At 39.7% G+C, this 23,720-nt stretch overlaps 1 protein-coding gene across 1 annotated transcript; it reads left to right on the top strand.

Annotated features, from left to right (window-relative positions):
- The first annotated feature begins 1,154 nt into the window (after positions 1-1,154).
- LOC119904445 (TBC1 domain family member 8) lies at positions 1,155-23,052 on the top strand. Its single transcript, XM_038721122.1, has 20 exons — positions 1,155-1,498; positions 6,635-6,745; positions 6,984-7,102; positions 7,329-7,557; positions 8,198-8,438; positions 10,749-10,956; positions 12,751-12,948; positions 13,490-13,638; positions 13,904-14,052; positions 15,726-15,940; positions 16,706-16,823; positions 18,264-18,549; positions 18,938-19,079; positions 19,293-19,391; positions 19,572-19,640; positions 19,812-20,082; positions 20,376-20,441; positions 20,557-20,643; positions 20,841-20,950; positions 21,572-23,052. Exons 1-20 carry the CDS (start codon positions 1,372-1,374, stop codon positions 21,986-21,988), a joined length of 3,411 nt encoding a protein of 1,136 aa, XP_038577050.1. The 5' UTR covers positions 1,155-1,371; the 3' UTR covers positions 21,989-23,052.
- The last annotated feature ends 668 nt before the right edge of the window (positions 23,053-23,720 follow it).

Genomic DNA, 23,720 nt, shown 5'->3' with positions numbered 1-23,720 from the left:
CCTCACTTGGCTCAAGCCCAGAGATGAAGAGGAGTAACAAATATAACTGAACACTGGGCAAAAAGAGACAGGAAACAGATTATGTGCAAACAAAAAAGATATTAACAAACAACCCTACAGGAACAGAAGAGACACAGAAACACACAGTTTTCACAAAGAACTATTTAACTAAAAGAGATTATATAGGTTTTTAGCTAAAGATACACTTAACACCCTCCCTTTTCTGAGGGAGTTTGCGAGCCCACAGCTCCACGCAGCTCCACTCCTGCTGCACCCAAGCATCACCATCTGACCCACTGTTCGGCAGCCACACAGGATGGCCTCTCAAGACCAACCACATAGCCTGGTTGCTGTTCTCTCCTTGTTCTGCACTTGGGACTGATTGAGAAATCAGGGGCAGCTGCTGCCAATCCCCTTAAAGCTGCGAGGCAGGGGAAAGGACAGTACCCGGAGAACTACAGGAGAAGGAGAAGTACACAAAACAACACAGGACACACGGCTAGGGCCGTAACAAGCCATGAAAATTCAGGTCAAAGTGTGGATACCACTGGGGGGAGCCAACGTTTGAAAATTGTAATTCGTACATAAATTAGTCTTGGATGTAGGCATTCCAATAGTTTTAACATGCACACTGTTTGCCACTTCCTCCAACTGCAAAAGTCAAAGTGCACCATACAGTAAACGGGATTTAGTTATGTGGCAGTTTACAGATTCAGTTTCTGGTTATTTTGTTAACTTTTTTCTCTTAGAATATGTGGAAATTATAAGTAAAAAAGAAAAAGAAAATAAATACTAAGCTAAAAACAGTGAGGCTTATAGAATTTTATGGGTATAATTAATAATAGACTTACACTTTAACACCAACAAAAAGGATCAAAACAAATTAAGATCCCTGACAGTCTATTAGGTTACTTTTGTTATTATTATTATTTATTTTATATTCATTATCAGATAATAACTAAGAGTTTGTTAAAAAAGATGAATTATTTGTGATTCTGGTATCGAAAATATTAGTTTATTATAAGATCCTCAAATAACATTATAGGCCTATTCTATTCATAATAAAACTTCACTCAGCAAAACAGCGGAAACCAGATTCACAACAGAGTGAGTCATCTTCTCATATTGACAATCTTTGGCTGGTGTGTACAGCTGCTGCAAATCGGGCGTGAGGGAGCAGACGTGAGGCGAGGAAGTCTGAAGCCTGCAGCTGGCAGCGCAGGATAATCATGGAGAGACCCGAAACCCCGCCGCTGTAGGATCGATCGGGCAGCTCCCCAGCCGGAGGACGGGCGGAGAAAACTTGATCTACCCTCGCTGCAAAGATCGAGACGGTGGAGGGGTTCCTCTGGTCCCTCCCTGCTGGAAGAAATGTGGCTGAACCCGGAGGAAGTTCTGCTGAAAAATGCTCTGAAGCTCTGGGTGACCGAGAGGAACAACGACTTCTTCCTCCTGCAGAGGAGGAGAGGCCACGGGGAGCCGACAGGGAGGATCACAGGTAAATAAAAAACACTTTAACACAGGAAAAATGACTAGCAAATGAAAGGCCCCACAGCCACTATAGGCAGGGCCACAGGGAAACAATGACAACGCCGGAGAAGCCAGAGTTACAAGTAAAGTAAACAAGTAAACAACACAAATAGGAACGACAGGAACAACACAGGGAAAGACCACAAAGAGACAGCAGGCAGGATCATCTCAAATTAGGGTTAAAGAGTTAACTAGATCTGTTGGCCCAAAAGCAGGGAAATTCTGGACTGTTCCAATCACAGGATCCACAGGAAAGCCCCTGTTCCAGATACTTGGTTTACTAAAGTCTGTGTGTGTTACTATGCCATGACAATAAGGTTATAACTACATGACAGGTTAACTTGATCTGAACCACTGGTCCTAAACCAGTTTTTAAGTTCCATCTGTCTACTTTAGTTAACAATTTGTGACCATTATAGAAACACATCTGTTTCTATAAAAGTCTGCAACCAATCCTTTCTGTCATATCAATATTTTCTCACTTCCTATAAAGAAAATAACAAAGGCAAGATCAGAAGTAAGGGGGGGGGGGCATTACTAAGCCTACTTTTGATGTGCATATTGAAAGGTCCTACAAGTCCAGCAACACTTAAGGACTGTTTCGCTACAGAGTCGTGCTCGGGCAGTTATCGTGACTATTTAAACCAGGCTTGAATTAGCCTGATTGCGTTAGCTTTGGTTCTAAGATTTACGGAATAACTGAAATGTGAATCAAATTCTAGGTTCACTTTTTAGGTCAGGCTTCTGACTTGATGCTTTAGCTTAGTTAAGCTTTAGCCTCCTCTTTGATCTCTGGTTCCAGCATCTCAAATGTGAGGATTTGCCACTTTTGTGTTGATCATACAAGCAATTTTCAATATCGTTTGGTGATAGATATCTCACTATTCTTGCTGATGTGTTTTATATTGGTTAATTAACCAGGTTAAAATCACAATTCCATTCTGTTATACCTCTTTTCATTTCAATCATGCACACAGTACACTGTAGCAGTCCTGTAATCCACATGAAAATCAAACATCACATAGCAAATTGAACATAATTACATGTGATAATATTCAAGAGCAGTATTCTCGTGACTCTACAGGCGACAATAATGCTTTAAATATAACAGGATCACTGTTCCTAACCACAGAAACACTCTGGCCTGTCTTTTCAGTTTCATCTACACTTTGTCTGGGAAACTGATCTCTCACTGTAATTTCCTGTAGGAGAATTACAGGTTTTGTCATTCTTTGGGATTCTGTTGTATTAGATGTCGAAGGTGGTGATCACAGCACTGATGCTGTTATTACTATGCCATGATTTAAAAATAGTGCAACCTGCAGAACAGGTTCTGTCGTTGCATTTAGTGATTATTGTACAAATTTCTGACTACACGCTTGTGACAGCTGTAACCCAACTGACTCCTGTGAGTTACAGCTTTCTCCATAATGGCATTTTTGCTGTTTCCTTTGTCTCACTTCCTCTCTGTGTTTTGTATCTGTGCAACGTGCTTTACAGACACATTGGCACGTTGCCTGTACAGTATGATGATGAGCTTATCTTTATGTCGTTAAACCAGGCAAATGTTACAAACAGTGTATTCTTTGTGCTCTTTTTTTCTTCCCTGTTGGAAACCCAACCAGATATCTTCTCATAAAATAGAATAGTAGGGACTTCCTGTCCGGGGTTTACTTTGTGTTTGTGTTTGTTCCCACTGTTCCCATAGTGAGAGGGATCAAGGTTCAAGTTCTGTTCTCACATCTTTTAACATTAACTAATTAAACAGCCTTCACTTTGGCATTCCTGCCACACAGGTGGAGGAAATGACACACACCAGACTTGTCTATTTTATGGTCATGTCTGATTTAAAATAAATAAATAAATAAATAAATTTCAGCTATAAAGCTTGATATAGAAATTGAAATTCAGTGTGGTCTCAAAGCTGTGAAAACACATTTTCCAGCCCCTGTCCCACCAGTGATTACATACTTTTAGCAGGATTTCTGAGAAGGGATGGGCAACTAAACATCTGCAGCTGATCAATCCCTTCATACCAATCATGTTTTATTTTTTTATTTTTTAACCAAATACCTTTCTCTATAAAGCCAAAGCACACTTAAAGTACATTTTTGCTTGTCTGTTTTTTGACCAGTTAGCCTTCAATGACACAAAGCAACACAAAAAAGACACATAGATAATTAGAAAGCAGAACGTTGTTTTTCTTTTCTACGAGCCTCATAAGGGTTTAAAGTGGCCTTTATGTCTCCACAGCGGTATTCCCCCAGAATGTGACCCATAGCAGAGAAAGCTGATGATTCATTGTGACTCCCTTTTCTGGAGTTTACCAGTGTAAACTCCTTCTGGGCTTTGTGGTGACAGAAGGATGGTTTTGAGTTGCCAAGCTGCCGGGGTTGCAGCTTTAGGCAGCTCGGCTTTGATTCTTGATGTGGTTTACATTTGGCTGAGAGCCAGAGCTGTCTGCTGGAGGAGAAACTTTGTTTTTACACTTTTACACCTGCTTAGGATTTCACCATTATGGGCTTTTTGAAGGCTCTAATCTCCTGGATTGAGGCAGATGATATTTTAGGATAATATTCTGTGTGATGCATACAGAGAATTTAATCATTTATAATTTTAAGAAAAGGCATACATTTTATGGGTGAATAAGTCTCTTTGACAGCATTTTGACCCTCACAAGACTACAAAAGTCTACAGTGAATCCCACTCTGATGAAATACTTTTAGGATAGTAGCTCTTTTAGTCAGAAGTAGGCAGTTTCACTGAATGTTTTATGGGCAGACTATCCTGAAAATGTTGAGTTAAATCATACACAAACTCCAGTATGCAGAAGAGCTGGTACTGATTCCTCTTCTCACCATGTATAACTTTTTTTTATAGATGTATGCTTTTTCTTTTGTGTGTACCAGGCCAGAGAAGGCACTGCTAAACATGAGGATAGAGATCTGACTGCCCCCATCTTGTTCAGTCATAACTTTGAAATGCAGTGATGTGTTGTGCAGGGCTGATCTGGCTGATAATGCTGCCTTGGAAACCAGGTCAAAGTAAAGCTGGGTGAAAAACTTCCATTCCAGAGTTTTTTTTTTTTTTTTTTTAAATCTTGGCTGTTTATGTATGTATTAAAGTATAGTCCTAACCTTTGACTTACAGTGAAGGTAAAAAAAGAAGTCTACATAAAAATGTTGGACTGTGGAGCTTTGTTTAAAAAAGCTATACATAAGTGTAATGTGCTGAAAAATAATAAAGTGCTGAATACTCTCAATCTTGCATGTTGTAAAATAAGGACTACAATTATGCCCACCCTCAAGCACTGAATCAGTCAATAACATGCAATATACTAGGGGTGGGAAATCGATACAGTATAGTATCGCGATAATTCACCTGGCAATATTATATCAATACACAGATGCAAAGTATTGATCTCTTATTATGTAAATGATGGGCATGTGACGAGATCTGTTGCCATCTGTCAGATTAAGACGTCATTTCATACAATTCAGCAATGATTTCTTAAAAAACGTTTTAAAATCTTGTCTCGTCATATATTGTGTCTCCTCTTGTCTCTTGAGCTAAGTGTCTCTTTACACCCCTCGTAAATGATTAATATTGCAACCACAAAAATATAACGTTTTGGTACTAGAATAATAAAATCTATTGCTTTTTCAGTCCACTACTAAGGTGCAGAGGTCACGGTCAGCGGGATTGGTAGAAAGTTGGTCAAAACAGTGAGATGAACAGAATGAAAACTTTGTCCTATCCTATCCTAAAACAGATGTTAATAAAAGTTTTCCTTTGGGGACATAGTTTGCAGTTGAAAAAAGGTAATAAATCGCAATATGTTATCGCAATACTTGGCAGTGCTCACTTTTATCTAGAAACTGTGTAACCTTAACAAATGTAGGCAGATATCAGAATTAAAGGAAAATAAGTTGATAAAAAAAAAATACATAAATATGAAGGCCTTTGAAAAGAATTGAAGAACCAGTGTGGCCACATAAGCATCATAATAAATATAAAAATGGCAATAAAAGCAGAAATAAGAACAAAAATTAAAAACATTAGCAGTCTTCTCCCCTGTAGGCCTTCTCTTTTTCCTCCGGTCAATATCTCTCTGTCAACTTTAGACCTGTGGGTGTGTTTCTGTCATATAGCTGTGAAGTGTTGCTGTCTGTGTATGAACTCTTCATCTCTGTTCTTTGCGAGACACATAATGAACAGAGAGAAGGAAAAATGGCATTCATCATGTAGTTGTACAGTGTAGTAAGAATGTGTTTTTGAATGTATTTTTAGTAGATGTTATTGTTATTATTTGTTTAAGAGGTGATGTTAAATGAGCGCAAAAGTTTCACATCATCATGTTATAGTAAAATTAATAGTTAAATCTGCATCTTTTCAATGGCATGTGAAGGCATTACACTATGTTTACATGTTGATGTCGCCATGTAAAACCTCTGTAGGTAGACCCAGTACTTAGTTAAGAGTTAAACGAGGACAAAGTTAATATCATGAAGGTTACTGCTGCTTGGCAAAAAAAACAAAACAGTCAGGTTGCTTAATTGTGTAGATTAGATAATTAGCATAGCTTTAGGTCATATTAACATGTAGATATTAACTTAATAGCTTGACATTGGTTCATCTAATTATTGACTTACTCAACTTTGCCTGATAATGTGATAATAAAAACTCAAAATAATGAAATACAGATACACCTGTGCTAACTTTGTGGCTGTTGGGGCTCACAGTCTCAATTTAGGGCTGCATTTATATTTGTTCATTTTCACTGCAGTGGGGATTTTAGAGGCCTGATTAGTGTTTTTTTTTTTTTTGTCAAAAGTAAGTAGACACAACTTTTGTAAGGAGCTTGTTTTCTGGTTTTATGTTGCACTGTTCGTTAATGTGGATCCGCATTTTCTTAAGGTAGGTTATAATAGTTCTCACTAGAGAATTCAGACAGCACTACAAAACAGCAAACGTGCAAAGCAGAGGACAATGGACAATGACTCTGGACACAGCCAATAAAAATATTGCTGCTGCCTGAGCCCTGTCCCTTTTGATATGTAATTTCAACCGCAGTTTGATTCTCTGTGATTTGTCATCTCTGCAGGTCTCCTCGTTGGGGCGCTTGACACAGTGCTGGACTCCAATGCCAGGGTCACCCCCTTCCGCATTCTCCTCCAGGTTCCCGGCTCCCAGATCAGCTGGGTAATCGCCAGCGGTGAGCTGAACCATCAAGTCTCCTCTTCCAAGTTTCCACCTTCCTGCTGTTTGTCTTTGCTCTCAGCTTTCTTGTTTTATCTGTTCATCTCAGATACTTTGCTGTTTTAGTTGGGTGCTTTCTTTTGCCATCTGTAGTGTTAGTTTACCTGAGAACATCTCAATGTTTTGCTGTACCCTCAAATGACCCATTAGATGGGTCACAGCTGTTGAATTCCCTCCTGTGTTTTGTCTGACAGGAGCTGCCATAGAGGAGGTGAACAAACATTGGGACTGGCTGGTCCACAACCTGCTTCACTCTCTGTCTGTGTTTGAGAACAAGGAGGATGTCGCCAGCTTTGTCAAAGGAAAAGTCAAGGTGCAAAACCTGCCAGTGCTGACATGAATCCTGTCAGAGGAAGATTTTGAGATTTGTTGACAAAGCCTGTGGATTTACAAAGGATTTAAGGCATTTGTTGGATCAAAGTAAAACCTCCACCTCACTGTAGATTATATGATGATTATAACCTACATTTCCATGCCTTTGATGATGCAAGTCATGTAAATTGCTCTGAGGTAATGAATGAAAGTTCCCTCTTCTGTAGGGTCTTATTGCAGAGGAGGTTCGGGGTCGCCAGGCCGCCCAGGAGGGGGACCCAGAGAAGTTCAGGGAGGCGCTGCTGAAGTTCGAGCTGCACTTTGGCCTCCCTTCGTCAGAGAAACTGGTTACGTACTACTCCTGCTGCTGCTGGAAGGGCCGGGTGCCTCGGCAGGGCTTCCTCTACCTCAGCATCAACCACATGGCCTTCTACTCCTTCCTGCTGGGGAAGGAAGGTCTGTACTCCAAAGTGAGAGCTCTGATTTTCAAACCAAAAGACTGAACGCAAAGCCAGTTGGGGAGGTATATGTATATTGTCAACGTAAATAAAAAAAATTAATAATTGCAAACCCATGCTTGTATTTTACGCATAGGTCAGCGTCGAAGTAACAACAAAGGAGTGCTCTACTGAAAGTCTTTTGAGCAGCACCACGTGTATGTTTGGAAGGTGTCCGTGAAAATGTAGCTTGCTCGTTTGTGTGGACGGCAACTTTTACCATGGGTTGCATTGGATTTCAATAGTAACCCAGAGAAAAAGTCAATGTAAAAAATAACCAAAACGTCCGTAGAAACTTCTCAAACCACTCCTGCAGAACAAACCACTTCTTCACTGTTTCAGATAATTTTCGCTTCACCCGAGAAACTATGATTCCTCAGAATACTAACTTGAGTTCAAGAGATACCCTTTTATTATTCTTACCCCACTTCTTATATTGTGACATAGTATAAGCAAGTAACTTTTCCACACTTGAATGTTTGTGCTTGATTTTGTTTTTTTCCCCATACAAGTAGAAAAGTTTCATGTACATTTGCCATAGGGTGGCTCACTATGACAAGCAGTCAGTCAGTCAAATATTTCTCTTGTTTTTTCCCCAGTGAAGTTTGTGATTCCCTGGGCGGAGGTGACACGGTTGGAGCGGGTCTCCACCGGTCTGATGACGGAGGCGATCCGGGTCAACACAAGGCAGCGGCAGAGGGAATTCTCCATGTTCCTGAACCTGGACGAGGCATTCGGGGTCATAGGTCAGCTGGCTGACATTGCCCTCAGGCGGCTGATGGACAGCGAAGGCCTGGAGCTGGACCGAGTCCTGCAGCAGCCCACACGCATCAGCAAGAGGTCAGTGCTGGTTCTAGTATCTGTTACCAACAGAAAACGACAGCATCACCGTGAAGACGCCTTAATTTAACTTCTCGTGTTTGTTACAAAAATGGGCGGACAAAGTTCCCCCTCATCTGACGTGGAAAATGTGTAGGGGGGAGAGGGTTTCAGAAGCCATTCGACCATTTGACAAACGATTCTGAAGAAGCATACTGGCAGCTTAAGAATGGCCTTGCCTAAAAATAACCCAAGATTACATGGTGCGTTAGGTGTAGGCCTATGTTGAGTTATAACCCAAGTTTTATGAACAGCCGGTAAGTAACAGTCGAGTGAGTTAAAAGTAAACTGCCTGAGCTGCGGGGCGGATGTAAGACTGGGTGGCAGACCACATCACACAAATGTATTTTGGTTTTTGGACCTGTGAATAGCAAATGTGTTTTTGTATACACGGTAGATAGGGTTCCTCTGAGCATGCATAAGTCAAGAGATGAGAACTGAAAAAGGGAAGAGGAAATAAAAAGCACATGCATGGGTCACAGAAACCACAAAGAGTCCAGAATGGGGACAAAAAGAAAGTAGGAAATCACCATGCAGGTGAGATTGGCTGTGACACTAAAATATAGAAAGAGAAATTGTCAGATAAAGAAATAGCAGTTCATTTAGTAACAATCAGTAAACTCAATGCGTAGTGCCTATGTAGGAATTAACAATGGTGAACTCCTTTAGGGCTTGAAAATGTCTATTATTGGCATTTTAATGGTGCAGTTATGCCATTTTCCTTGCTCATCGGATGACATAAATCGCACAGAACATGACAAGTTCGGTAAATTCGGAATGCATTTTAACTAACAGGAGATTTTTTTACTTAATTTAGGTCGTAGGGATATGTTTTGGATGTAAGATGTATGTTTTAATCGATTGACTACATTTTATTTAAAAAATCCTACGAAGTGGATTGAAACCATTTGTGTCTGTCTAGAAAACTTTAAACTTGTATTTGTGCTACCTACCTGGATATTGTATAAAATAACCTAAAACCTACTTTTTGCATTTTGTCATGCTGGACTTGACCAGAAATGGTGTTTTAAATGGCTTACTGTGCATCTCTATGATCCTCCAGTATCTGTGTGAGTATACAGTATATGTATAGTAAAACAAATTAATTTGTATATAGGTTCTTAGATGTGCTTGAAGGACACATCTATCTGTGATTTGGGTCACAGAGTAAAGAAGAACAAAACAATTGCTGTGTTTCAAACTGAACTCGTCTCCTCAGGGCTAAAACCAGACTTTGGCAGGGCAGTAAGCTGCCTCTCATGACAGCCTGGAGGCAGACTCCCTAGTCCAAATCTGCCTCCAAATCCATCCATATAAACACAATGTCCTTGTGTGTTGCGTTTTAGACCAACTACAATAACACGGAAAACCTAACTTTTCAAAGTTGGCAAGGAATTTCTTTGCAGGACAGCAGTCTAACCCCTTGTTGTTCTCACAAAGGCTAACCAAACATCCCTAAAATGCAATGTGAGTATCCCCACTGCAGCTCTTAGGTCTGTTTGTCTGTGGTCTACATGCCAGATGAAGGAGTTTATAATGGAACAGTGGAAGCGGTAGAAACATACATAGAGAAAACAAAAGATGTTATTGACCAAGTCCTGATTTATTGGGCTGAAGAACAGTGTTTGCATTGGGAAAGAAAATGAGATCTATTTACAGCAAACTTCTGTCCGCCTCTACCTAAAGTCACATGATTTTGTCCAGTGATCCAGAGAATTTTCTTGGTCCTTCAGGATGAAATGATAGAAGTTATTATTAATATAGATTACAGTCTGCAAAGCAGAACTATACTAATCTGTCACTTCCTAGCCTTGTACTGTGGTAAATTATCACGCCTAACAACAAGCAAACTAGGCCATGTAACAGCTCCACTTAGCTTATGTTTCTGAAGATACTCTAAAGGGGGAATTAGTTCTCCCAGAAGAATCCTTGTGGCCGCTCTGAGTCTCTGAGAGCTCCTTGAAAGAACAGGGCATTTTCTGCCAAATCAAACTGTATAAACATTTGCTATAAATGATCACTTCCTTGACATAAGTGCCTCTGACTGAAGTAGCACTTGAGTTGGCCGGCTGTCAGGGTTCACTAAGTAGGAAAAAGTAAATTATAATCATTTGCCTTTTTTTTTTTTGAGAAAGTGAACAAGAGGCAGACTTTTTCTTGCAGCTGTCAGTCTGACTGAACCTCAAATAGAACCCAGGTTCTTTGCTTCTGAACCTGTTTTTCCAAGCTACATCTGTGCCTAACTCTTCCCCTACCTCAACTTCTTCCCAGGATCCTAGAGGAACAGGCATTAAGGGAGTACGTCCTGGCTCTGTTTCGTCTACCTCGCGTTGAAAAACTCCACGAGGTGGCCTCGTGTTCTGTATGGACACCACATGCGCGCTGCCACACAGCCGGGACTCTCTATACCACTGACAGTTATCTGTGTTTCTCCAGCCGAGAGGAAGGCAACTGCATCCTGCTCATACCTCTCTCAGAGGTACAGTACCTGCCTGCGTCACGGCTCACTGAGGCCCAGAGTACAATCTGATGTATATATGATATGTAATATATACTAAGTCATTTTGGCCACCTTACCTGTTTAATAATAAAATAAAAACACACAGAAACTGAAGTCATCCATGTGTTGGCAATATTAGAGTTCAGTGTTCAATGATGACACTGTGCACACTGTGGCTTTGTGCCATTTATATTCAGACTAAATACATGTTATTTTTATTTCTGTAAAGTTCAATATTGTAAAGGCTTACAGGAAGCAAGAAACACATGTCCAAGAGCATTTGTTCATTTTAAACCAATGACTTGTGTGCCTCTTTGTCTAAGTGATGTAAGAGCCTTTATCTGAGAGTGTTCTGTAAAGGTGAGTTTGCTGTGTTTACTCTGCCAGCTGCTGGTTTCACGTGGCAGATAATGTTGACACAACTAACACATTATAGTACAGAGGAGAAGGTTATTAGCTGCAGTAATTTAAGTGGCTGTTAGCGTGCATGTATGCTTTGTTAAAGGACAAATTCAGCCTTTTAGAAATTCTGAAAAACTTTGTTACTGAAAAATTAGTGGTCTAAATGAAAATGTCAGGATTTGGAAATCAGGTGAATACTAAGCTCTTCTATCATAGGACAACAGTGCCTTATCTTTCTGAATTAAAGATATACCTTTTTTTTTATATGAATTGATCATTGCATAGCTGCTTTTATGATTGTTACAGTGGTGGATTTAGGGCCACTCCACCTCTAAATGTTCAAATAATGCACAAACTGTCAGAGGACGCATGCCGAACAGAGGGTGTGAGCCATGTGTAAATAATGAGAGAAATGCAGGGCTAACTAACTGATTTCACTAGGGTATTCAGTCAAGTAGTTTCTAGATTAGAGCACACTTTTTACATATGTATTTGCATGTGAACCCCCCCTCCGTCATATTTCAAAACTGAATATCTTTACCGAAAATTTTAAATTGTACATTTTACTCTAGCATTATTGTTGGCCTATTTGAGTTGGGTTTAGTTCATTGTAAGCAGAGATTAGTAGCCAGATGCCCAGTTCATGAACAATGTCAGGATTCATTCATACTTTCTTGCCTCCACTGCTGCAGTTTAATCCTCTATTTCCTCTGGTTCCTGTTGAAGCATTGTCTATAGAAAAGTCTTTAGAAAAAAATCACTTTCACCCACACAATCTGCCACTGCGAAGGAATAATTTCCCTTCTGCTTCTCCACATTCTCTTTAACCTCTGTAGTCTCTTTTATTATCGCACACTTATTGCAAAGCTTGACTTTAATATATTAGTTTTTCCCATCTGTTACAGTTGTGTTGTGATACAGTTTTTTGAGCTACAGTAAGAGATTACCTGTGAATTGATGTACCTATCTGATCCACTCAACTCTAGTTTAAATTAAGTTTAGTATGAAAGCAACATGTCATGGAGAGGTCATCACATTATTGATATTGTTGTATTAAGTTACACATTTTGGTAATTTGATAATTTATTTTGTCACTATTTCAAGTGGAGTATGTTTATTTCTAAAGTATCCAGATTGTGTATGTTGATGAACTGAGTAGCAAAATTAATTTTGTACCATGATTATTGATTGTGGATGTTTTAAATTGTGCTGTATGGTTTAACACAAATGGTTATGAGGGCAGTGTTTTGTGCACCTTTTCATTTTAGTTTTTGCTTGTTGCTTCTCATCCCTCGGAACCGAACCAGCCTACTTTCTGATTCTCATTTCATATGAGGGATAATTGATTGTGTTTTGTTGACTTCTCATCAGGTGTTGTCCATAGAAAAAGCAGAGAGCACCAGTCTGCTTCCCAACCCCGTCATAGTGAGTGTTCGGACCAAGAAGGCCTTCCAGCTGATTGAGCTGCAGGACAGAGACGAGCTGGTCGAGAGCCTGAACTGCCGACTCCGAGCTCTGCAGTGGAAACAGTCCATGTTCCGCAGCAAGAGAGACGGCAAGAGGAGTATGGTACGTGTGATGTTGTGAATTTTATTTATTTAACTCTGAACGTTCTGAATGGATTTTTGTGAAACTTCATGAAAAGGTTACTCATGGGGCAAGGAAGTGGGACATGGAAGTGGGGGGGAGGGGGGCCTCTCTTCAATAGGTTATAACAAATTTACCTAACACCAGTTATTAAAAGAAAAAGAAGGCTAGCTGCTGCTGGTGGAATGTTAAAGTGAATGACATCTCCTTCATTTTGTAAATATTCTGTAAACTTTATGTTTGAAAAAGACCCTTAGTTACTCGTCTGTAAAAGTCACTGCAGTAAATATGACCCTGTAATATTTTTAACACTTACTGCACAGCTAAAAACACATTGTTAAGCTTTGAGATAAGGGGCAAATAAGAAAAAAGTAAAATATTTCTGATGTTTTTCACCCAGATCTTGAAGAACACAGCGTGAAGTCAAAGCTATTACTGTTAAAATAAATTATTTTTACTGCTCACTTTTGACATGTAGAAAACTTTCTGCAAAAAACAGATTGTTTTCTCATATTTTCCTCAGAGCTCCCCGACACCTTACTACACTTTCTACTATGACACTGGGTTCTCTGCTGAAGAAGAAATAGAGGAGCAGGTTCTGCGTAACACAATCAACAGTGAGGCTCTGATGACAGCCTTCCACCAAAACCAGCCAGGAACCAACACAAAAAGGTATAGTGGAGTCTGATATTTCAGCTTCAGTCAAAGTCACATTTTCAATGACTAATTCATTGATTTCAGAGTTAAATCAGAGCCCAGACTTGAGCATTTTAAAAGTATCTGTTCATCCAAATTACAAACATAAGAAAGAGGAAAAAGTTGCTGCAAATGAAAAACCACCTGTAGTGCATGAACCTGAAATAGCGTCGTTAGAAAACCAGTCACGCAGTCAGCAAGTCATCATGTTTATTTCTGACTCTGTGCGTTTGTGCCAGAGCACGGAGCAGTTGAAGGAGCGGCTGTGGGAGGAACATTTCACAGAGTTCGGTCGCGGCGTCCACATGTTCCGCACAGAGAAGATCCAAAAACTCGTTGCCATGGGCATACCAGAGTCCCTGCGAGGGGAGCTGTGGATGACACTTTCTGGTAAGAGAAAGCTAGAGAAATAAAGAAAGATAGGGCTTCTATGTGAATTGTGCAGAACAATAATTTTGTCAACAGGCTGTTTTTCGGGTCAGACTTGGATTTAGGTTTAAGTTGAGAATAGTAATACCATATCATTTTTTACTCTTAAATCACAGTAAAAATATTAACACTTGTGGCATAATTACACATTATCAGAAGACAATACACACATCAGAAAAATTGACAAAAGAAGGGTTGCACATTTACATTCAACACAGTGTGCAATAAATCTTACCTTCATGAAGGTTATAATATTTACTTTTGTTGAAATTCTTTTAGAGAGGTGTTTATTCAACTATAAAGTCATTTTGGAGAACACAGTATTATACTGAGAGGTGTTTCTAACATTTAGTGTACACTAATTTATATAAATGGTTGACTAATGTACAGATTTAAAATAAGTTCAGCATGAGCATAAACAAGTTATTTGATGCTGGGTTGTTAATGGTACCGGCTCATCAAGGCTAACATTAATGTCTTGGGGCGCTGCAATAAAAGCAATCAAATCAAAGTTGTACCGGTGCATTCAACTGAAAAGGGAAAGTGAAAGCGATGCCCACGAAATTACAGTGCAGGGAACTCGGGCTTCACATCCTCTTCTCTCCATCTGCTGCAAGGCAACACCTCAAAACCAAACTACCAGCTTTTATTTTGGTCTGCTGTCAGTTCCTCAGTTCAATCTCACTGAGGAAGACTATGTCTGGGTTACATAAACTGAAACTGATGCCTGGAAAATAAAAAATAATTTAACTTGGGAAATAAAACCTCTCAGCAGTAAGACAAAGAAAGTGAGTACTGATGTTTCTTTACAAAACTCTCATGTAATCATACAGTTCTGTTAATATCCTAATTATGCTTACTGTATCCTGTTTTGATATGACTGTTATTCCTGGGATATTTTGTTGCAGCATTTCTATTTCTCAAACAAAACAGGCTAATATCGAATTGTTTATTTCAACCAGTATGAATATTACTTGGATTAAAAGGATAATGCATCAATTATGAATCAATTATTTAATCTAAGATTTTAATTGAAGTTTTTCAGTACTCACATTCAGAAAAAGCAAAAAATAAAACCAAATCTGACTAGACAGTTTGTACTGATTTATGAGAAGCAGATGTATTCTACTGCCACATGAACAGTTTCATTAGTGAGTGTCTGAATAAGTTGTTCTCATGGCAGAGAAAGAAAGACTGCCATATGAATAAACAGAATAAACATTCAGAACACACTTCTGTTTGACTATCTTTTTTTTTCTGAGGGAATTTATAGTTTTTAAAGGATTTTAAAATAGAGAATGGCCACAATGAGGTGGAGTATCTGCTGTGGTTTTTATCTTGATTAATCTTTTGTCTGGAGAGCAGCTGCATAAACGCAACAGATCCTGTCGATCATTTTTCTACCTCCAGGACAGCCACTGGTTTCTTGTTTCTATGATAGTACAGTATGATTTTCATACTGCTTTAAAAGGGGTGAAAATCTTTAAGATGGGCAATTAGTGACCACAAACAGTATGATGTGATGGATGAGAGTTGAGGGGCTGTTTGGAAGTTGCTTGTGAGAAGGAAGCCATTTTAATCTTTGGCAAAGATGCTTATTATTTATTATTTACATTACCTTTACCTGTGTGCAGATGCGTCCTCAGAGTTAGAGTCCCATCAGGGCTATTACACTAACCTAGTGCAGAAGTCAATGGGCCATAGCAACCTGGCCACAGAGGAGATTGAGCGGGACCTTCACCGTTCTCTGCCGGACCATCCTGCCTTTCAAAACCCCACCGGCATCGCTGCACTGAGACGTGTGCTCACCGCCTATGCTCACCGCAACCCCAAGATCGGATACTGTCAGGTAGGGACCTGATGACTTTACAAATATTGCAGCATATGACTTCACTGTAATTGTGGCAGCAGCAGCAGCAGCAGCAGTAGTGGTGGTAGTAGTAGCAGCAAGGGCGTAGGTTTGGTTTCAGAAGTGAGTGGAACACATGAAGTCAGAGGTCACAAAGATAACCAAAAGAAAACCAAGGACTGAAAGTATATGAATGTTATTTCCTGCATTTATCACTCTAGCAAATACCATATCATCCTGAAACTGGCTATCATGCTTTCTAAAAAATATTGCAGGTAAATAAATAGAAACTGCAGCAGCAGCAGAAGAAGCAGTAGTACTGGAGCTAGAAGGTGTGGTCATTGTTAGTAGCACTAGGATTGGTAGGAACGGCGGTTGTAGGCACTGTTGCAGTAGAGCCAATTACCAGCAATAGTTAATAAAATTACTAGTTGTAATGGTTGTCTTACACTGATTTAACTCCTGCTACTGCTCTGTAGATTAGACTGATGTAACTTTTACGTGGTACACAGCTTGGACATCTTTAAAGGAAACCAATCATGAAATAAAAACTGTAAATGTTAAAGCAAATGTTTACACTGTAAAAGTCATTCCAGGCTACATCCAGTATAATAGCCGCCACGTTGTGCATCATTCATCGATAACCACATGGACTATCTATCAATTAACGTAAACACAGTATCGTATCTGGAATTAAACATTTCTTGGCTGCTGATCCTTGTGTGTTTCTTGAATCTTTACGCTTTCTCATCTGCTCCTGTCCAGTCTATGAACATCCTGTCGTCGGTGCTGCTGCTCTATGCTAAAGAAGAAGAAGCTTTCTGGCTGCTGGTGGCCGTTTGTGAGAGGATGCTGCCTGACTACTTCAACCGCAGGGTCATAGGTAAGAGGTCAGGGGGTCCAAAAAGAAGAGAAGCAATGAAGCGTTTTAAGATTCTTTTCCTCATTCACCTTGTTTAAAAGTACACAAATTATTAAAAGTCACTCAACCACATTACGTTTTGTTGGATCATTAAAGAGCTGCAATCTATCTTTAAACATCTGTTTTATATTGCGGTTGTTTTCTCTAAGCTGCTGCTTCATAAAACAACCCAAAAGGCTTATTTTGGCCTCTAGAATAAGGGGTGATTTCCTGTGTTTGTGGGGCTGTTTATTTATGACAAGGTGCATTTGAAGCAATTTCCTTCTCCATTTTAATATCCAGACGCTTGTATTGTGTTGTGAGAATGTATGTGGGGCATAGATTTGGCACTTAATGGATGAGGCTTGAGTTATTTTATCTTGTTTTTAGTATTAACAAAAAAAATGAAAAGTGAAGCCAATGGGGAAGCGACTTAAATCTGCATTCTTTCTAATGTCCAGCAGGGGCCGACTCCACTGGCTGCAAAAAGAAATCAGATTGTATAGAAGTCTGTAACAAAATTACCCTACTTCTCACTTGATTTATTACCTCAGTAAACACTTTCCTTATGGGTTTAGGTCTTTATTGCTAGTTTCAAGTCTTCTTCAACACAGCATCATGTTAATTTTGTAAATTATGGTCCCATTTAGAGGAAAATAGATGATAAAGCAGGATGTACTTAAAGGCATGGTTACCTTGTGATTGACGAGTAGTTACTATTGCAACCTGTCTGATATAGAAATGCGGATGCCACCCCAACTTCACCCTCTCGTCCAAATACAGTCTCTCCTGGTTCCAAAAAAACAAGATGGTGATGCACAATATGCCAAACTTGAGGGTTCAAAACTGTGGCCCACTAACAAATTTGGGACGTCATGGTTGCTGAGCTTGCGTAAAAATGCGAAAGGCCCTTTCAAGAGCCAGTGTTTGTACTGTAGGCTGGTCCTTTAAGTAATAACAGTCAAATTGAATGTCAAGCTGTCTGCTGCATTATAGTGGTCAAAACTAAAACTTCCAGTCTATAAGAACGTAAAAGTACAGGATATGGATATACCTTTACTATCAAAGCAGCAAACAGTCAAGTACCAAAAACTGGCATCACATGTCTGGTCAGAATTGTATTTCTTTGATCAAGTAGTTGCTGATTTAATCACAATTTTTCCAATTGTATACTGTATTTAATTTAGACAATGTTAGTATGACTGTTTTTGCATTAAATAAGATTTAACAAATCAGAACGTTTGTTTAATGAATTTGTTTTTTTCCGGCAACTCAGATATTGTATGGGTATGTATCAGAATTTCTAATTTAGTCCTGTCTATGCTCAAGTCCATCCTGTAACCCCTCCACTGACTCCAACCGAAACACACAAACACACTTCCTCATGCTTGATGCGTGTGACTCCATTATTTCCTCCTGCAGGAGCTCAGGTGGACCAGTCCGTGTTTGAGGAGCTGATCAGGGAGCGTTTGCCAGAGCTGGCCGAAAACGTCCAAGACCTCTCCACCCTCTCTTCTGTCTCCCTCTCTTGGTTCCTCACCCTCTTCCTCAGCGTCCTGCCCTTCCACAGCGCTGTCTGCGTGGTTGACAGTTTCTTCTTCCATGGAATCAAAGCCATATTCCAGTTGGGTTTGGCAGCGTTGGACGCCAACGCCGCACAGCTCTCTGCCAGCACAGATGATGGACAAGCACTTATGATTCTAGCAAGGTAGATTGGGTAAAGTTGACTGACTGCATTCTAAAAGTAAATCCAAGTCGTGTTTAGTCAGTAACTAAATAACTAAATTTTAGTAACTAAATTAAATTGTCAAGTATGTTCATAATAATTTTGACATTTCTGTTTGAGGCATTTCCTGGTTTTTAAATCACTCAAGTTTTGTAAGAGACAATCAGGGATGAGCCTGTTGCACATTTAGAACCTGATGTCATATAAAAAAAAAAAAACTTAAATCAAACCCATGATGCCAAATTCATTCATGAATTCTAAATCATATTCGATATTTGTACATTGAGTGAATGGGATTATTTTTATTTTTGAAAATATTTGAAAGCACATGGAATGGCACGATGTGAACCCTCAGCTCTATGCTCTGCAGTTTTTTGGACCAGGTGGGATGTGAAGAATCGTCTTGTCTTCCATCCTCGCCGCCTGCAGTGGAGGAGACAGGCCGCAGCGACACTGGTATTCCTGCTGTGGGGCACACAAACATCACTAACCTCATCAATGAGTCCTACGAGGTGAGAAGCACACACATGTGATAGTTGTGGTTTTTGCACATTTTATGTTGTGATTTTAATAGTTTCACATTTTACAGGACAAGTGAGGTAGTCACGCATAGCTAATTTGGGTACGTTTTGGTTGATCTGACCCATAGGTAACATTTGTGGAGGATGACATGTTTGCTGTTGCACTGAAGTTCCGTTTACTCTCTGCTGTTTGTGTTTTCTCAGAAATTCGGAGACCTGTCAGTGAGACAGATTGAGAGGCTTCGCTGTCGACACAGAATCCAAGTGCTGCAGGCTCATGAAGACACCACCAAAGAAAATGCTGTGAGCAGACAGGGAAAATAATTGTGACACTGTCACAATCTGACTTTAAAAAAAAAAAAAAAGTAAATTTAAGGCTAACATTGGAGTTTAGCATCTTGAATCTTTTTACAACCTTTTGAACAAATTACCTGTAATTCCTGCACTCAGACCTCCATCTCTTCCCTCTGTGTGTCTGTGCAGTTGAGACTGGTGGCTCAAGATGTTTCCATCTCTCCAGAGAACTTGGCTGAGGCCTACGACCTCTTCAAGGTATCTTCTTGTTCCTCTTCAAATGAACCAATTTCCTTTTTAGCAATAACATTATTAGTTGTCTTGTGTAAGGAAACTATTTCTTAATTCTAACCATCCTTCTGCTTGTCATTTGCTTCCTCCTCCATCCATTCCCTCCTTTTTTTTTATCTTCTCCTCCTCCCCCTCCAGACGGAGCACTTCATCAGTCTGTACTGGGGTGACAGTAGCGCTGCAGCAGCGGCGGAGGCGGCAGCTTGGCGTTATGGTGACTCTGGTCACTCCTACATGGAGAGGCAATACCGACTGGACCGGCCCCAGTTCAAGAGCCTGTACGGGCTGCTGGTGCCGTGGCCCAGCGGCTTGAACCAGCACACCGACACGCTGGCCAACCGCACTTTCACCCTGCTGGACCAGGACCGCGACAACCTTGTTACCTTTAGAGAGTTTGCAGGCTGGCTGGGTAGGTAAAGGGAGGGAAGACGGAATGGATTAATCACGACAGATTGAGACACTGCTTTATGGTCATGTCTTGTGGTTGGTGTTGTGAGTTTTTGTGGATGGAACTCTATTGTGTCTTGTGTCCACCAAACAAATTGGAAAAGTAAATGCCCTCCCAAAGAGAGCAGCAAGTGAAAACCTGCAAATGTGTTGCTGCTATAAAACAGACATTTATTTACATAGAAACATTGTGAAGAACTTATTATGGTTTGAGGGAGTTGTGCATCTGATATGCTGTCTCTCTCTCCCTCTCAGACACTTTGTACTCTGAAGAGCTGAATGAGAAAATAAGGTTGCTGTACCGCCTGCACATCCCACCAGGTCATTCATTCTGCTAACATAATTAAAGTCATGAGAGTTTCAAGCTGCAGTCAGGGCTGTAATTGATTGATTAACTCTACTGTGTGTGTGTGTGTGTGTGTGCGAGCGCCTGCAGCTCTGACAGAAAGTGAGGATGACCCCTCTCTGATGAAGAGCCCCCTGCTGTCAACGAACAGACCCCTCTATGTTAATCTGCCCTCTGGTCAGTCCAAACACACTGCAATTCATCAACTATTGATTTATTAGCTAAACACACTACAACTAAAGGAAACACAAGCACATAGAGAAAACACAAGCAATGTATAATGTGTTTTGCAAGGTTGAAATACATTTATGTGATTGTGAGTGTATTTTGTGTGTCTGGTTAAAGAAACTCTGACTCACTGAATATTTTTCCAGATGTTGAAGGTGAAGTGAAAGATTACCAGGAGCAACTGAAGCAGATGCTGCAGGATCTGGCTAAAGAGAAGGAGAAAGATGTGGAAAAGCCTCTGCCTCTCATGAACCAGGTACTGGGAACATGCTGTACTAGTGTTGCACTACACTGCAAATAGTACAGTACACTGGTCCTCAGTAAAAAAGTGGTGCTTCCCTATATTTAACCCCTAAAGTCTGTATGTATATAGATTATTTTGTGGTAAAATGAAGTGTATAGAATTTACTTAGAGCCACTATATACAGAATTTGAATATAGTGGTCAATGGCGCCTCCCAGTGGTAATATCAGAAAAGAAAAGACAGTTTGAACTATAATCGCATTCAATTTAAAAAAACAAACAACTGAAAGATTCTAATGAAGTGAAATTTTTAGGCACTCACCTGTCTGGAGTCTGCTTCTCACTCAATGCATGCTGGGATATGTAAAGTGATATTCAATTTACAGTGATAATGAGTGATAAAACTGTTTTTTTGTTATATTTGAAAAAGCTGCAAGCAGAGAATGTTTGTTAAATGACTTTTTAAATATTTTATTTAAGATTCATTGATCAAAATTGTTGAGTAACTTTCTATCCATCTACTTATCATTTTTTTTGTTTCCCCACTAATCTGTTGGTTTGCAGTAAATAAAAACTTAGATGATATCATGTTGTTAAACACTGATATACACCTTCTTCATCACTTCCTCCACAGCGCGAGTTCATCCAGTTCTGTAAAACGCTCTACAGCATGTTCCATGGCGACCCAGAGGAGAACGACCTCTTCCAGGCTATTGCAACTGTAACAAGTCTTGTGCTGCAGATTGGCGAGGCTGGCCACCGTAGACACAGCTTGGGGTCAGAGGTCACCAGCCAAGAGGAGGCGAAAGGAGCGGGACAGGTGACTGCCGAAGATGCTGGGGTGGATGCCAGCAGAGGTGACGGGAGTTTGGCGGCAGATGAAGAGTGGACAGTCAGCCACGCTCAGATCTTGGCCTCGCTACTGACCGAACAGGCGCTGGTGAACTTCTTCGAGAAGCCAGTGGACCTGTCTGCAAAAATCGCCGCGGCCAAGGAGAAGCAGTATCACCAGCGGGCAGGTTTGCTCACACTGCAGCAGGGGACCAGCTGACTCAAATGTGAACAGTGGACTCTCAGGAGCCACGACGCAGGCCAGATGTTTTATGAAGAAAACCACAAATCAGTATCATTTGACACAATGTGACAGAAAGCAGTGGCTTCTAATTCAGAAGCCAGCGAGGAAGCTGAAGAGCCTTAAAGTTATCTGAAATTTGCTTAATCTGTAGTATGTAGGCATTGCAACCACACTGGCAACACAGGAGCCTGTGACTCCCTGACCTGCTTTAACCTGTAACTGAAAACAGAAATGTTTTTTTCCCCAAAAAACATTTTGAAACAAAGACAGTTTTCAAGCTTCAAATCTCTGCCACAGGCAACATTATGGTCGACTCACTGATCTCACATTAGTAACGTGAAAAGATATGGTCATTTTGTGCTAGGGGCCTGGAGATTTTATTGCCTTCTGTCCAACTGTTTTGTGAACACACAATCTGTCACTACCTTCTAATAAGGCACTCTTTATAAAGTATTTATAAGGTTAATAAAGCACGAAACATCTCTGGAGAGTCATTCATAGCAAGTCAATAATAGTGTAATTAATAAAAGTTAAATGTGCCTCACTTTATATTAAGATAGCAAAGTTAGCAATTAAAAATGTAATTAAGTCAATAATAAAGGTTTAAAGTCTTTAATTGTAAATGTAAATAAGTTGTTAATAAATGAGTGAGTGATCCATAAGGTCAGAGATCTAGGTCATGAACTAAGGAGCTAAAAAGACAAACAAGAGTCCAGCCGGAGGAGGATGAATACCGGATGACCTGGCAACCCAAAGTTATAACTTAACTGTATAAAACCATTTTATAAAGGGTGCCTGATTAGAAAGTTGTACCAATAATCCTTACAAAGAAATGGTGCAGCATTAAGGACAAATCTAGCATGCATTCACTGTTCCTTTTTTTTTTGATTTCATAACTTCTGTTTCTTTAATATTGATGTTTTCACATGCACGCACTTCGAAGATATTTTTTAAACTTTTTCAAATTTACAGTGATCTAAAACCGAAAGAAAGACAACACTGCTGGAATTGTCCTTTTAATAAAATATATATTGCCTAAAGATGTCACTTCTTTCTCTTCTAGTTAACAAAGGCTGATGATCTGACTGGATTCCCATTTAGTTTTCATTTCATCATTCAGTCGTCAGACTGAATGATGAAACATTACACATTACACCACAGCTGCAGATTTCTGCAGCTGTGGTGTAATGTTTACTCAAGTACTGTACTTAAGAACAATTTTGAGGTACTTTCATTATATGCTATTCGTACTTTATACTTTTACTGCTCTAAATTTTAGAGGCAGATACTTCAAAACATTTATGACAGCTTTAGTTACTTTTAGATTAATATAACAAATATTCAACAACAATCAACTACTAAATCATGATGGATTATTATGGATTAAGCTACCAAGCAGTATAACCAGTAATTTAAAATTAGCTGAACCTTTACCAACTGCAACATTAGTGATACTTACATATTAATGTATCGATAATTATATAATGATAATGTGTAGAGTAAAATTTTGAATGCTTGTAACATGGTATTTCTGCACTATGGTCTTGCTACTTTAACTTAAGTACAATATCTAAATACTGGTCAACAGTGTGTATGGCAGTAGTATAAATCTCCCAACTAAACCTTCAACCATATCATACCAGTACTGTAAACTCAGAGGTTTTACATAGTTTACATAGTTTGTCCACCAGAGGGTTTATCTGGGTTT

The sequence above is a fragment of the Micropterus salmoides genome, unplaced genomic scaffold (assembly GCF_014851395.1).
Source record: "Micropterus salmoides isolate LMB-PRFRI ecotype aquatic unplaced genomic scaffold, ASM1485139v1 Ms_hic_scaffold_15, whole genome shotgun sequence".
Lineage (NCBI taxonomy): Eukaryota > Metazoa > Chordata > Actinopteri > Centrarchiformes > Centrarchidae > Micropterus > Micropterus salmoides.
The sequence above is the reverse complement of the archived record's forward strand: the minus strand, read 5'-3'. Positions and strand labels throughout refer to the sequence as shown.